Source organism: Brachyistius frenatus, unplaced genomic scaffold (assembly GCF_029030835.1).
Source record: "Brachyistius frenatus isolate BFR_SWC_R1_liver_20210118 unplaced genomic scaffold, ASM2903083v1 Contig_38, whole genome shotgun sequence".
Taxonomy (NCBI): domain Eukaryota; kingdom Metazoa; phylum Chordata; class Actinopteri; family Embiotocidae; genus Brachyistius; species Brachyistius frenatus.
In genome coordinates, this window is record NW_027210637.1 from 1552081 (window position 1) to 1567443 (window position 15363).

Genomic DNA, 15363 nt, shown 5'->3' on the forward strand with positions numbered 1-15363 from the left:
CTGTGTTGTTGCAGGCTAGAAACTCACTTATTGCGAGTTGCGTTGCGAGTGGGCGTGTTGTCACGCTGTAGAACCCACTTGTCATCTCTCAACAGTTAAGGTTGTTTGCGCTGTTTACCCCTCAGACACCTGAGAAAGTCACAGTAGATCTCAGCACTGACAGTCTGACCCCGGGGGATCAATTCACAGTGCACAACCCCGCAAATGTCAAAGAAAACCACCAGCACGTTGCGCTCCTGACCCGTCGCGCCTCCTTCAGTCTTGAACGGTGACGTTCTGCCCCACTCGAAACGCCACTCAAGAACACCTCGCCTCGACTCATCGCTTCATTGCTGAAGGCTTTCAGAAGCATTTCAAGGGTCTGCTCTGCCAATATTTTCAGTTTGACACGAAATTTTATGTGTGCACGGATCAGTTGTCTCAAAAACCTGTAACACCGGTGCTCAAGCAGAATTACTTAAAAAGTTATTGCTTCCACCTGCTCAATGCGCGTTACTGCGAACAGTCTCAAAATGCTTTAAAAAAAAATAAGAGCCCTTTGGCTTTCTTTAGCTTTTGACGATGGTTCGGAAATGGTATAAATCCAATTTTTGTTTTATACAATGAAAGCCAGTGCCCTAAATTCAGTTCAATTTCTTGTTGAGCTCTGTTGAAAATTAACTTAGTGACTGGTTGATGAAGTTGCGTGAAGACAAATCAAGTATGAATTTTAGAAAAGTGAAAAGTGGCACACGTCCCTGTGGACTGTGACATGTTTTTTTTTTTTTAGTTCTGTAGGTTTAAGACGATACGGTGATACATGGAGTGACTAGAAAACTGAGCTGCCGGCACCAAAGTTAGAAACTGTAGCCATTTCGTCTAGGTGTGAACACAATCTCTCTGAGCAAACAGGGAAAACAAAGCTGTCCACACATGAACAAATAAAAGTGTTTTGTCAGCAGGCTAATTGTCAAAGCATCTTTTGAGAGGAGTGTAATTGCTATGTAATCGGAGAGCTGTCAGAAAGAACTGCTAAGCAGTCATCATCTGTATGGTGATCTGCCATCTGTGGCAATGTCTGCGGTAGAGAGGGAGAGGGAGAGATGGACGTGAGCCTGCTTATATTCACAGTGCGTCGTCAGCCGCCTCGACATTCCAAGTGTATTTACAAATCATGCATTTTAAATGAACGGCAGACGAGAATTTGCATCAAATGTGAGTTGATTAATGCGTATATGACTGTGTAGGAGCAAATTGTGAATCTGTAAGCGGGATGTCTTTTTCCATAATGCAATGATTATGTAATCCTTGAAATATTGGTTACATCCTGGTTTCCCCCGCTCAGAAATGGCTTAAAAGAACTTTTTCTTGTCTTTGATCAAATAGAAAAAGAAAAAAAATCAGAAGAGTGGGCAAGGCCGTGAGAGCGGTGGAGGTACTCTGGCAGGAAATATGATCGAATTCACACAGCTTTCTTCTTCTTTCTTTTTTTTCCCCCTTCAAAATCCCAAGTCCCTGAAAATTGCCAACTCTCTTTGCAGAGTAAATCCCCAAAACTCACCTAGGGCAAGGTTGTTCTAATGGTGCCAAATTCCACTGGGTGCAACCCAGCCGCCTTCCCCCTCCCCTTAAACACCCCTCCCCCCCCCAACTCCCTCTTCCACACACACTACACACGCACGCACACACGCACACACACACCACACACACACACACACACACACACACACACACACACACACACACACACACACACACACACACACACACACACACACACACACACACACACACACACACACACCTCCTTCATAGCTTCCCAGTGAGAAGCTGCTGTCTCTTTTTCTATTAAAGAATCCTCCTGCTGCCTTCAACTAAGCACCAGATCTGTGCCCAGGCGAAAAAGAAATCCAGTCATTGATGAGAATGAATTTATTGATTTGACATATATAAACATCCCACCTGCCCCAAATGGCGTGTTTTATCATGGAGCTCATCCATTATTCATTTCATATAAAGTCAAACAGGGACTTTGTCTGAGGTCTCTCGTCTTTTAACATCGTGTTTTTTTCTGAAATTTAAACTTTTCAGTGGGGGGGTGCTGCATTTTTTTTTTTTTTCTATGTGCGTGTAGCTCATGATAAATGCTCTTCTGTATAAAATGAATATCTTAAGCTTTAACAGAACAAGCTGTGGCCTCACCAAGTTCTGTTTTGATTGAATTCTTGTGATGCACACACACTGCAATTTTCCTATTGGTGAAGGGCAAGCCAGTCAAAGCAAATGCCCTTTCAATTCCATTAGCTGTTGCATCAGTCTCTTAATGGAGAGTAAAATGGCACAAGACCTTTTGCAGTACTTACACAATGAATATGAAAAGGCTTTCACCAAGCTTGCCAAGCTTAGTGAGTGCAAAACGGCTTTTAATTGTGTCCCGACTCAGTGTTGGAGCATTATGCGCAGTATTCAAGCCTTGTCAATGCTTTAATCAAAAAAAGATATTTTCAAAGGAATGAACATCAATGCAGCATCAAGACGTGGAATCAAAAGGTTCAAGATAATAAAGTGATACGTGAGCTCAGCTCGCGGCCAATGAGACAGCCCGAACTGTTTTTTACGTTATTAATCCCCGAGGGGAAATTTTTTTTACAAAAAACTTTGTCACAAAACTGCATGTTGTGGGTCGTTTTCTGATGGTTCACTAATACTATCTCCTGCTCACTTTTGTCTTGTAAACACTGTCTAATAAGGCAGTCATCAGTTCAAGCAGAGTATTATATGAGTAAAAAAAAAAAAAACACCCACTCTAGGTGGAGTTTACGTAAAACTGCAGAGGCTTTCAAAAAGCTACTTTTGATTGGTATTTCAAGCATCATTAAGACGGGAATGAGTCTGTCATTTCTGCACTGGCATGCAGTATTAATCACAAAGGTCCTTTTAAAGCATGTTGCTGATGGAGATGATGACAAGCTGACGTTGAGGAATTATGCAAAGGAGGCATCTATCTTGATCTGATTTCAAAGCAAAGCCCTATAAACCACACAGCTGTTTCATCTGCCTTCCTCGTCTCGGAGTCTGCACATTAAAGGCCAGCTTAATTCCCTGCGTGTTTTCATGGAAGACAATGCCAGGCTTTCTGAAAAGCTCGTTGTTTTGTGTGCTTTTTAAAAAAAAAAACCAACAACAACAACAACAACAAACCCACACAGTCCACTATATGCTAAACGGCGGATAATTTAAGATGAAAACGATGCTGCGCCAGAGGTCCATATTTTAGCATGGTTTACCCCGGCAGCTTCTGAAACCTCCAAGTCTGGCAGTAAAGTACACAGAGAATGCACACTGAATCGCTGCACTGCGAGTGCTCATTGAGTTACATGGAATCACATTGAGGTTATCACTTATAGGTTTTTCATCACGGAGGAGACCCTGTCATGAGTGTAAAAATGTTTGTCAGAAATTGGATTCAAACCCACGCCTCAAATCGGAGACCAGGAACCACGCCGCCTCGCACCGCTCAGACATACAGACACCTGCTGTGCGCGTGGAAATCGGAATACATGAAAAGAATATGTGGTGTTATGACCTCTACTTAAAAAAAAAAAAAACCAAATAGACCACTATACACTCCAAGTCTTTCAAAATTATTCACACTGAAACGGCGAGTTATAATTTGTTGAAATCATGCAATTAAAAATGCTGATTCTGATAGTGCACTACTTTGCGATTTGATCTTGACCACAAAGATTAAGAGGGATGAGATATCTGTTTGCATAATGAATCACTCAAAGTCCACACAGAGCCAAGTTTCACATCTAAATACTTAAAAGGACATAACTTGGCAGAAGGTAATATGCCAAAGGGAACGGTGGCCAGTGGAGTTAGACTCATATGTGCAGTAGGAAGTTGTGTGTGGGTACATTTGTTGCACCAAGAGGCGAGAAAGTGCCCATTTTATTTTGGTTCTGTTGCCTCATCCTCAGTGTGATACAGTGAATGCTGTCTTGTTGTGTAACACTTTTTCTTTTTGGTACTTTTATTGGGGTAAAACAATCAATAATGAATTAAACAATGCTTCCTTTTTTTTTTATAAGGCTGCTGGATCTTTCTAGGTTACAGACAGTGAATCGTGTCATGTTGCAGTTTGTAAAGCACCGCATGGAGCAGGTTTTAATTCAATTCCTAGGGTTTTATGTTTCGTCTTAACTCATTGTGGGATTATACATTAAGATTTGTTGCATGTCATACTCCTCCTTTGAAGGTTTTGGGATTGTGTTTTTTACAAAGTTGTGCTCAGCATGCGCTCGCGCCTATAAAATCCACTTCATTTCATTTTTAAAGCTATGGCAGGCCTTTTTCAACATGTTGATTCATCAGACATTGATTCATAATCATAAATGCTGCATTTTCAAACTCTCTAGGCAAACAGCAGTAATAAACTAAGGATAAATGGATACAGATCAGTGCTATATCCGTCATTGTATCTTTACCTCGTATGTGGATGATTATACGATAACTGTATTTTCACGAGTACTTATAATTGATATTCATCTTGTTTTTCTTCATAAAAAGTAAAACTGTTACTTCTGGAAATGATCCTGTTTAGGCTGTCGACGCTCCACTTAACTCCACATTAGTTAATTTTCCATCTTTTTTTCTTTTTTTTTCAACAATCAGTCACCTCAGCTTCATTTCCTTTCCCCGCTCATTGACATTTTCCTGGTACACTAGTGCCTGATTATATGAAAAAAAACCCTCCTGTGCAGGAAAGTGGAGTGGAGCTCACGGCGCGCTGCGGGCTCTTACAGTGAAATAAGGCCCAGAGGTGAAGTAAAAACCAGCCAGTGTTGGTAGATAATCCACATTTCTATTAGCCTACTTAGCACTTTTTCTAATAGGGCTCACAGTCTAGCTGGGGAGATGAGTTGGGATGTCTTGTATTCGTTATCACTAAGTCATGATACCCTTATATTTTTCAAAATGCCAGCAGTCCAGCAGATCTCAGGTAACGCATGTGTTCGGATTTCACGATAGACTTTGAACATGGTGGTTTGGGGTGATGAAGGGGATTACTTTTGATTGGGTTTGATAAAAACTCTAATCACAGTCCACACAAAAGAGGGGGGGGGGGAAACAAGCTTCATCTGCTTCTGATGGTTTTGCCTTTTATGGACTTCATGGCCACATGCTGTTGCTCTGTAATTGCAGGGAGGAATTAATTATTCCTCGGTCGGCCGTCTGCTCCGGCACGGCTGACTTCTGTCACTTCTGATCCCTCTCTGTGCCACGTCTATGTGTCTATTTACCTACCTATATGTCCGTCCATCTGGGGGTGTCGTAATTAGTCACGTATTAATATAGCAACCGACCTCCTTGCAATTAGCTAATAGAAATCATTCTGGTTATACTGTTCCTTATATTTTTTTTTTATATGTTCCTACTTTGAACATGAGAGGAATAATCTTCAGCCGCGCCAACACCCTGCGTGTGGACTAACTTAAAGGTTTTTACCTCAAAGCGGTGGAAATAATTTCGCAGCTCTGAATGGCATTCATGTCTCCTCCTAGCAGTGTGGAACCAAATGGCTGATTCGCCTGCACTGAACAGTTTGTTTTATGCATAGAAGGTCGGGCGCAAAAAAAAAAAAAAGAAATGGGAGCACGTAGACGAAACAATGACGTGCGTCCTTTCAGTGGAGCTGCAGCCGATGGAAAAGCAAAGGTTGAATTCTGCTCTGACCTCCGGCGTTCAGATGCTCTCACTTTAAACTCCTGTAGGCTTTATAAAAATTCATGCTGCCGAAGCAAAAACAACAGAAGCTCCTCGAAGACGCGACTCCTAGCCCTCTCAGCTCTCTCCGAGTCTCCATGAGGCAAGAAAGACGATACCCATTTGGGGCTCATTGGAGCAAATCAGAATTGTCAGCACTGTGGGTTTTTACCTTTTAAAAAGGGAAGATGGATAGATAATCACCACATGCCATTCTGGGGGCCAATTACACAGCTTTGTGTGAAATTGGAAAACCTGTTCTCTCAGAGCTCTAATGGATGTTCTGGTCATTAGTTATTTGAGAGTCTTCTCTGGCTGTAATCAAACGTGAAACATTGCGTTAAGCGCTCATAAAAGAACAGCTGCCTCTCTAAGTGACCTTCTGTTTAAGAGAACCCAACTGTCAGCCGTGTGGCGTTTTGTGACAATTATGTGTATCGCCATAAAAGCTGCTGTTACTACCAAACCCCCCCCCGCATCCATTCACTTTTTTTTTGTTGCAGTGGTTGCATCTCAATTTAATGTCTTGCTCTTGGTTGTATTTACCTTTCTGGGTCTGTTAAGTCGCTGCTTGCTGTCATATCTTGCATAGAAGGCAGATGCCTAATCATACCCATCTGCTGTCTCATCGCAATTCCGGCTCTTTAACTTTGGGTGTTTTAATCAGCAAAATACATTCCGCTTTTTAAAATTTGTAATTAAGCAATATTACACTCTGCAGCGTGTAATATTGAACGTCTATTGTAAGTGTAACACCCTCTGACATATATATGTGATATTGCGATTATACAACAAGTTACCAACTAAATAAAATATGTAATCAAATTGTATTTATATCGTGGGGCCATTCGCTCTCAAAATATAAAACTTTGTGTTTGTGTGATCTCCGTTTCCATGGCAATACATGGAGAAATACAAACAACTGGGAAACAATCAGTCATGTCAGTAGACTCTTATGTGTGCGATGTTTACTAGTCCGGTTTAATGCTCTCTGGAGATCATGTGATTTCTCAAACTGAATAAATACAGCACATAGACTCACAAAACTGCTCAGCTAGCTCAATCTGGTTGTAAACTGAGATATCTGCTTAAAAAAAAGTTATCGATGGACTCGTGTATTTTTAAGTCTTTAGCGCCGTGTCATGTGTTAAAACATAACCGGTGAATCTCGCCGCCATTTGAATTTTAAGTGCACGACTATCTGTGACGTTACGGCACTGGTGCTCGGATCGACAAATAAGGACCAAAAGAGACCTGGTGTCGCCAAATGGGTCGCATTTAACAGGCCTATAACCAGTAAAAACAACATAAAATTGCATATTATATGAAGTTCAATTCCAATTATATATTGCCATTAGGATTAGGACTGATTTGAGCACTTTCCGAATGTACAGTTGACCAATCAGATCTCTTGGTCGGAACTACTTGTTGCGTAATTTAGATTTTACCACTGTTAAGAACATTTAAAACAATAATTTGATGTCTTTTTTTTCTTTGTGTTCCTCTACAGGTGACCATCTGTCTAGTCAACAAGCCCCACCTCCTCTCCCACCAGCTCCGCCCCCACATAAACAGCATCCCTCCATCACCTCCCTGAGCCGTAGCTCACTGGCCAATCAGAGGAGCCCGAGTCCACCACCCAGCGGCGGCCTGGCGGCTGACTTGCAGAGTACGGCGGAATGCGTCCAGCTGCAGGACAGCTGGGTCCTGGGCAGCAATGTGGCCCTGGAGAGCAGGTGAGAGACCCACGGTGACCCTCAACAGAACCAGAACACCTGGGTCCAGGTGTTATCCTCGATCCATTTGTCAAAACAATACAAATCAGATTAAATATATCGGCAGAGGGACAAGTTTCAGTTTGAAATGTTTATTTCAGTTCTGTTTCAGTTTCTGCTACAAAACCCATTTTATCCTGTTTTATAAATGTATCATTTGAAATTCAAGGGAGCAAAGGGTAGCTACAGCCTTATTTTTCATTTCATTTGATGGCTCGTTTGCCTCATTTGAGACGTCCCAGATCTGTTGGCCTGTCTCGTTAATCCACTGGCACGCGTGATGTCTTTTTAAAATATCAGATATTGGCCCCCTTTTCCAAAGACTCACAGCCAGGGTTATCAGTGAGTCACCCAGTCATGACTGAACCAGCAGTTTTTTTTTGTTTGTTTTTTTGTTGACAACTTGACTTGCCAGCTTTACAGCTAATCTTTTTCTGACCCAAGTACACCTTCGTAATCCCTTGAATGACCTGCACTACAGGTTCAGGGGTGAAAGAGGTTACTGGTATTCTTGGTGAGACCGTCCTCCACCAGAAAGTCCTTTGTGCAAGCAGCTTATTAGGACCCTCTAGAGCTACATTTCAGAGTTAAGAGACCTCGAGAAGGCGTATAAAGAACAACAATCCTGCGTGACACAGTTCAGATGTTATCTTTAAATGTGAGTTTCTTTCTTGTTAGGAAGAGGTGGGTTGGGTGTCTGTATTAATACAACAGGGGATTTGAGTACAGGGGACTTGAGTGCAGGAGACCAGTGTTTGCTATCGGTTTCCGATCAAGTTTTTATTTTTTTATTATTAAACCGTGTTTACTGTTGCCATGGAAACAGAGTTGAAGGAACGAGTAATTTTATTGAACGAATGTGTTTTGTGCCTAGAACTACTAGTCAGTCCTACTTTAGGGAAAGTAGCAATCAAACTAAATGATGATATAGGTCGGAGGACTTGATGGTCAAGTCAATTTTATTTATATGGGCGCCAAATCCTACCACAGGTTATTTCATGGCACTTAACATAGTGAAGTCCTTACAACATAACATACATGCAGGGGAACCCAACAATTCAACAATTCCCACGTAAGCAAGAAGGGAATAACTCCTCTTTAAGGAAGAAAAACCTCCAACCGAGGGAAGGAAAAACGTCCTTTTAACAGGAAGAAACCTCCGACAGAAGTTGGCCGGCCGTCTGGCTCCACGTTAGTGGTCAAACGGAGCTGAACACATTGGGATTTTTCTTTTTAAATAGCTGATTATTTTAATCATGTTTTTTGTGCCATTTCTCTCAAAAATGAATGAGTAAAAAAAAGAAAACGATAATTCATTCCTTCTTTAAAAAAATGTAAGAATGCCTCATTCTAGCCCAATTTTAAGCACCGCACCTCATCTGGTAAAAGTATTACACCACACAATTGCGCATAACATAATATAGTCCCCGCCGAGTTTGACAAATACCATCCTCAGTGGAAAATAATGTTAAGTGTTCGCTGGTTTTTCTGCTTTTTGTGTGCACCTACAATTAAGGGCTGATTACTAAATTAGACGGCCCCATGGTGAGAAGGAGAGTGCATGATTAGAGTGAAGCAAGTGAATATCACATAGCTTGCCTGTTCAAATCAGAGAGGCTATAACTTCAACTCGGTAAGCAGATTTGTGCATTACATCAAAATTTGCTGTGCAAGATACAAGTTTGCCACCAGAGCCTCTGCCAAGTTTTTCCTCCTGAAACGTCGGTCGCATCTTCCCTAATCAGTGAGCTCAAAATATCCCGGCTAATGAAGTGTGGTACATTGCGCTCTGACTCAGAAATGGCCTCGAGAAGATGATTGCATTGGAGCCCGATATATTTCCCTGGCACAGTGTACCCCTTCTGAAGCTCAGATGAATGTAAACTTTGAATTTTGTCCGTGGCAGCGTGGCGTAACAACCTCTTATGATCTGACTGAATCAATTGGGATGTGTGGTGACAGTTTCACTTTCTCTGGAGGATGCAGTGATTGAATACTAACCGCGCAATGACCTTGAGCTGTCTTAGCTGTATCGACAAAACAATATGTGCACACCTATCATCAGCTGAGGCATAAATCACTATCACCACAGTGGACTCTAAATCAAGTGCTTGTCAGTGGGTGGGAACCGGAGGGGGGAGGAGAGTGGGTGGGGGAGGTGGAGGTGGAGGGGGGGCTTTTGCGAACCAACCGGGCCAAAAGGGAAGACCCGGTTCAGCACATAATTACAGATGTCAAGAAAACCACCAGGTTGGGAAATGTAAACAGAAGTGCTTGAAAGTATTCATTAGGCTGCCTTCGGGGGGTTTTGAGGGCAGCAGAGTCCGAGCGTAGCACGTACTGTAGACGCAGGTGGCCTCGGCTACCACGGGGGTGTGAATCTCTTTTTGAATCCTCAATAGCGATGTGGATTTTTTTTGTTTTTTCTTTAATTTCCTACGCAGCACAGTGGCCGTGGTCACAGTATGTGCAGACAGTAAATTATTCCGAACAAGGCAGTTGATTAAAAAAAAAAGTGTCAAGTGTAAATCAAAATGTTATGATCTTGTTTAATATATTTCCTGTGACATGACAACCTCCTCGAAAATAAAGCACTCGTTTGACAGCATTAGCTACTTTTACAGCAATTAGCAGTAGTAAATTATGCGTGTAACCTCCCATAGAAGTGTTGGTCTTCAAAGCACGAGTGTGCTAATTTGACTCAGTACCAGCTAGCTTTTTTCACGGTGGATAGCTTTCAGTGTTCTTTTAAATGAGTGAAGTGCTGCTCTCGGTGACTATCACTGTAACCACGGCTCATTATCATATGGCGAGTGGCTGAAGTCACTGATCCCACTGTGATCATGCTGTCAAAACTGTGTTAAATCACAGAGTTTGAATCCGCCTCATTTACTCCTGCAGTTTAGGAAGATCAAACATACGCATTAGATAAATGAGGCCTCAGGAAAGAGTCAAAGGAAACAAACATGAATCTGTAACGCAACTTGGACTCGGCTTTGTTTTGTGGTGAAAAACATCAGTACGATATAAAGTTTGGATAATTTTATGACATGACTTCACTTCAGCTTTGGTGCTGCTTCATGCTGACTAAGACCACTTATTTTAAAGGGCTGAATTTGTTGGCATCAGAGCAGTATTACTGCTGAGGAGACATTCAAATCTAAAAAAAAAAAAGTGTGGAGTACTTTTAATATAGCCCTTAGGTTTCCCTTACTCACCACTTGGCTTCACTGGAACCATTTTTTTTGGTGTGATATTTTTCAATTAGTAATATTCAATTGAATTCCATTATAAAATGAATTGCCATGTCTCTTAAGAGACCAGTGCACATAAGTAATTATTCCTGAGTAGTATTTAATCATTTGTTTGAAATTGGTTGTATCAGTGTGAGTGAAATTATCATTTTTGATGCCTTTGTGATGTATGCTATATGCTCTATACGTGCTCCACTGGATAGAATACAGGTAAGCATCCGCACTTCAACATTTCCTTCAATGATCTTCAACTAGAGCAGCCATTATGACATGTCAGAGTCTTTTGACGGCCTGCCCAGCCACACGTTCCAGTTATAAATGCACCGTCGATCCTCATTGGATTCGTGTGTCGGGGGAGTCCTTTGGTGAAATGAAATTATGTCTCGGCTCCAAAATCATCATCTGCTGCAGTGTCCCGCCGACAGTACATTTTTCCTGATGGAAAATGTGTTAGTATTGTTCTCAGGGAGGAAGGGAGTGGGAGGGGGGGGGGGTGGGTGGGAGAATAGCAGAGGTAATCCGAGTAGGATTTGGGTTGTGTCTGTGTGTGCGTGCGTCCTCGATGTGTGGTGTTGTTTGCGTGGGAGGCACATGTAAATCACGAGTCACGCTTCACATCAGAGAGGGAAGATTGAACTTTTTTTTTCTTCTTTTTTTCGGTTGTGCACTAGCCACGGTGTCAATGATTGCACCCCGGACTGATTAGTCATGTGTAAGATAGTAGCCAAGTAGCCTTTGGTAACAGGAAAGAGCTCGCAGCGATGGCTGGTTACCTGCCAAAGTGGATGGCGGTGCAGACAAAGTGGTAATCCCTGAAGACGTTTTTTTTTTTTTTTTTTTTTTTTTTTTCTCATGTGTTTTCCTTTCTATTTATTTTGCCAACATCTTTAGTGCCAAGCACACATTTCTGTGGCGATTCCAGAGTTCTGCAATATTTTCCTCTTATTTTAGACTACTGCGTAAACTACTGCTGCTGCTGGCAACGTACAGTGCATCTTTTCCAGATGATTTTTTTTTTTTTTTTCCTAGCAAATGTTTCCGTTAACAGTGAAGTGTAACCCAAACAGCTTGTTATTAAAAAAAAAAAATAAATACATAAAAAAAAAAAGTTATTACACATTACAAATATAAACTGCAGCAGCTTGTGTTGGAATATGTCCCTCAAAATCCAGTTCTCGAGTTACGCTCCAAAGAAGATTTTAGAATATGTACATAAGAGCTGATCTCTTGTGTCAAACCTAATCCAACTTGTTAAATATGACAAACTCCGTGGGTAAACAATCTGAGCTCTCTGTTGGAGTGACTCAAGATGGCACCATGCTGATCTCCGTGGGCAGGAATGCACAAAAAAAAAAAAAAACCCAGCAGCAACACGGTGGCACTGAGTTACATTCATACGGTGCAGCACTAACTGTACCAGGATAGCACCTGCGAGCAGACCGACCGTCGAGAGGGCAGGTGGCAAACCGGAGGAGAGACAGCGACGGCAGCAAATGTGAAAACAAGTCCTCGCGATGTCGAACCACATCTGTAGTCTCTCTCCTTTTTTTTTTTTTTTTTTTATTACTGTATTTAAAGCAGCCTGATTATTCCAAGCTCTCACCTTGAAATGCTAGAGCTAACACAGAAAGGCGGCTAATAGGCAGATTACATATTCCGCAGGTTTGGATTCCCATTGTTTCTAGTGTGCTCTCTCACCCTTACAGCTGGAGCTTAGCCGCAGACAAATCCACCCACTCTCTGTTTAGTCTTTTGTCCTCCGTAAGGATGTTTTCAAATGTCATCACGATGACAAGCAATGTTGTGAGAGCGGAGGAGACCGGGCTGGCTGCTGCCTTTGTGTTGGAGGCTTCTCAATGGGACAGACAGGCGTGCACGCACATGCTGCCATCGCGCTGACGTACCGCCATTCATTTGCTCCCACGTCCCCCCTCTCGGTCTCGCGCTCCCTTGATTGTCTCGTTTTCCCCTTCTCCCCCTCGCTCACAACACGCTCCACGTTGCTATCGCCGAGGCTGGCTGGATTAGCATAGTAATGTGCCTTGTCGCATCACACTGGCTGTAATCAATTACAGCCGGTCATCCGGCGTCTATAGCCGCAGACACTTACACTGGTCCGCTGTTTGTTAATCATGTCCAACAGCATTTCATCTTTAGACCCCGTCCAGTTTGCTCTTTCGAGAAAAAGAGGGGGGGGGGGGGGGGGGGGGGCAACATGAAAACCATCGGCAGCGGAATTGCTTTAAACGCCAAGTGCAATGAATGTCCAGTGGAGGAATTTGTCTCGGTGACGCTGGCACGCACAGATTCCGGCGACCTTCGGTTTCACCAGACATTCTCACGTCCAGAGCAAAAGGGGTTATAAATAGAAAGCTATGGGGAAATATAGCTGATTATCTAGTTTCAAAACCACCCACTGCGTGCCATATGTTCCTGGTAATTATCCCCGTGTTGACATTGTTCAGTCACTCCCTGGTTTGTTTGCATGTTATTTATTATTTTTTTTTAATTCAAATAATCATTAATACCGTTTCTTATTGATTTGTTGATTTCTCATTGAGCATCTCTATCTGTTTGCGGTGTCTACATGTGTAGTACTATACTAGTATAGTTCTTTTTTTTTTTTTTTTACTTGAAGGCGATGAAAACAATGCAGCCTGCTCCTATCGTTGCTCCAATATGAGTCAACATCCATTTTTACCGCATTTATTTACGGGCAAAACTGTCTCCGCATCATCTCTCCAGCTTGCAATAGGTATTCACCTTCCTCAAATAGAGTACGTAACCCTCACACACACACACACACACACACACACGCACGCGCACACACACACACACACACACACACACACACACACACACACACACACACACGAACGCACGCGTCCCTTTCTGTCTACCTCATCAGATTGCATCCATTTACACTTAACTCCCTGGATAGCGTCGTCTATTTGCCCGCGTGTCTGACTACATGTCTGCCGCCCGCGACATTGTGAAAGTTTTGACCTCAATTCGTACCCACAACGGCGTATCACACGGAGTCTGCCGCAGCTCCGGCACAGATAGTTCCAGACTCTGGGATCTGAACTTCTTCTCCAGGTTTGCAGACGCCCCTCTGCATTGTCATTCCAGCAGTGAAACGCGGTAACCTTTAAATGGAATCCCTGTCTGATCATGAAGGCATGTGTCAATCGTGGGCATCGAGGAGCCAGACGATCCAAATCTGACATTTGTTCTTTTAGTCAGGAATTGATCAGAGCAGGTTTTTTTTTTTTTTTTTTTTTTACCTCTGAGAGATCCTCACAGGAGATACGAAGTACCTGAAATATCAGCGTCGGTGCTGAAACACGAGCAATAATTTATGGTGGAGGTTTGAGATTGTTGTCCTGCTTTCTCATTTGTAAAAACTGTAGTCTGCTACTTTGTGATTAGCGAACGATATTTAGTCTGAACAAAAGGTTTTAGTTTGTGGAAGAAGAATATATATATATTTTTTGGTGCCTTCACAGCTTCTTTAAACCATATTGACCCACTGTGAATCTGATTAGTAAATGTTACTAAATGGATTTTCAGTCTTAAACTGCTCGGCTTTGGATTTTTCGCTCAATTAGCCGTTCTGAAGCTCTTTAGTGCAGAATCACAGCCGGGATTAAAACAGCCTTTAGAAAAACTTACACGGAGACTTCACAGATGCTGCACAAATAATTGATGAGCAAACACTGGTTTATCAGTTTATTGGTGTATTTAAATTAGTGGTTGCCACGGCAACCCCCATCCTTCTGGGACCTATAGAACACGGCGCAATAAGACACAACTTTTTTTTGCTTGATGTTATATAAGACTTTTAGCAGAAAGTACTGGGTGTTAGGGAAAGAAAGCGTGCGTGCGTCTGTGTTTTTTCTCACCAGTTCTCAGAAGTCGAACCCTCTCATCACTTTGCGCACGTGTTTCTTTAAAGTGGCAATTATGTAACTATGTTTTTACACTTATTTAAGTTGTTTTTTTTTTCTGCTGCTTCTTTGGGAGCCTTTATTTTGCTATATTATAAATGTTTGTTTTTATGGTTTAGTGGGTGTTGTAAACAAGATTAATGGCACCTTTAATACAGTTTTATTTGAAGTTTTCACCCATTTTGCCCCCAAAGAGTTCTAGTTGAACAGATATGACTTCAGTTTATTAAGGTGGTTTTTTTTGTGTTATTATTGATCATATTTATATTGTTAAACAAATCTTTCATCGTGTTTTTAGAGAGAAGCATTTCCTGAATCACTAAAGCCCACAAGATGAAGAATTTAAGCCTTTCATTTGGAGTTATTGTTTATTTAAGGAGTGAAAGACATAAACGAGCATGAAATAAGAAAGTTAATATTGTTTCTGTTTGTTTTAAATGGATTTCACTTTCTTTGGAATCGGACAAAGAAAATGAAATCATATTGTTACAGATTGGAAGAACATTTGCAATGCATGGTCAATCTGTTCAATTTCCCTAGCTGTCCCCATAAGCCTGAAGGCATTTGGGTATTAATCTCTAAGTAGTGGCAAGAGTGGCAACAAGGCTTAATTCATTTACTTAAGAGCTTTTCACG

General features: G+C 41.9%; 1 protein-coding gene across 12 annotated transcripts in view; it reads left to right on the top strand.

Annotated features, from left to right (window-relative positions):
* LOC138622727 (teneurin-3) overlaps positions 1-15363 on the top strand; it is a 187834-nt gene that overhangs the window by 101118 nt on the left and 71353 nt on the right. For all 12 annotated transcript variants that reach the window (XM_069701719.1, XM_069701721.1, XM_069701722.1 and 9 more), the window contains one exon: positions 7259-7484. In XM_069701719.1, the coding sequence (XP_069557820.1) occupies positions 7259-7484 (226 nt within the window). The remainder of the gene's footprint in view (positions 1-7258; positions 7485-15363) is intronic.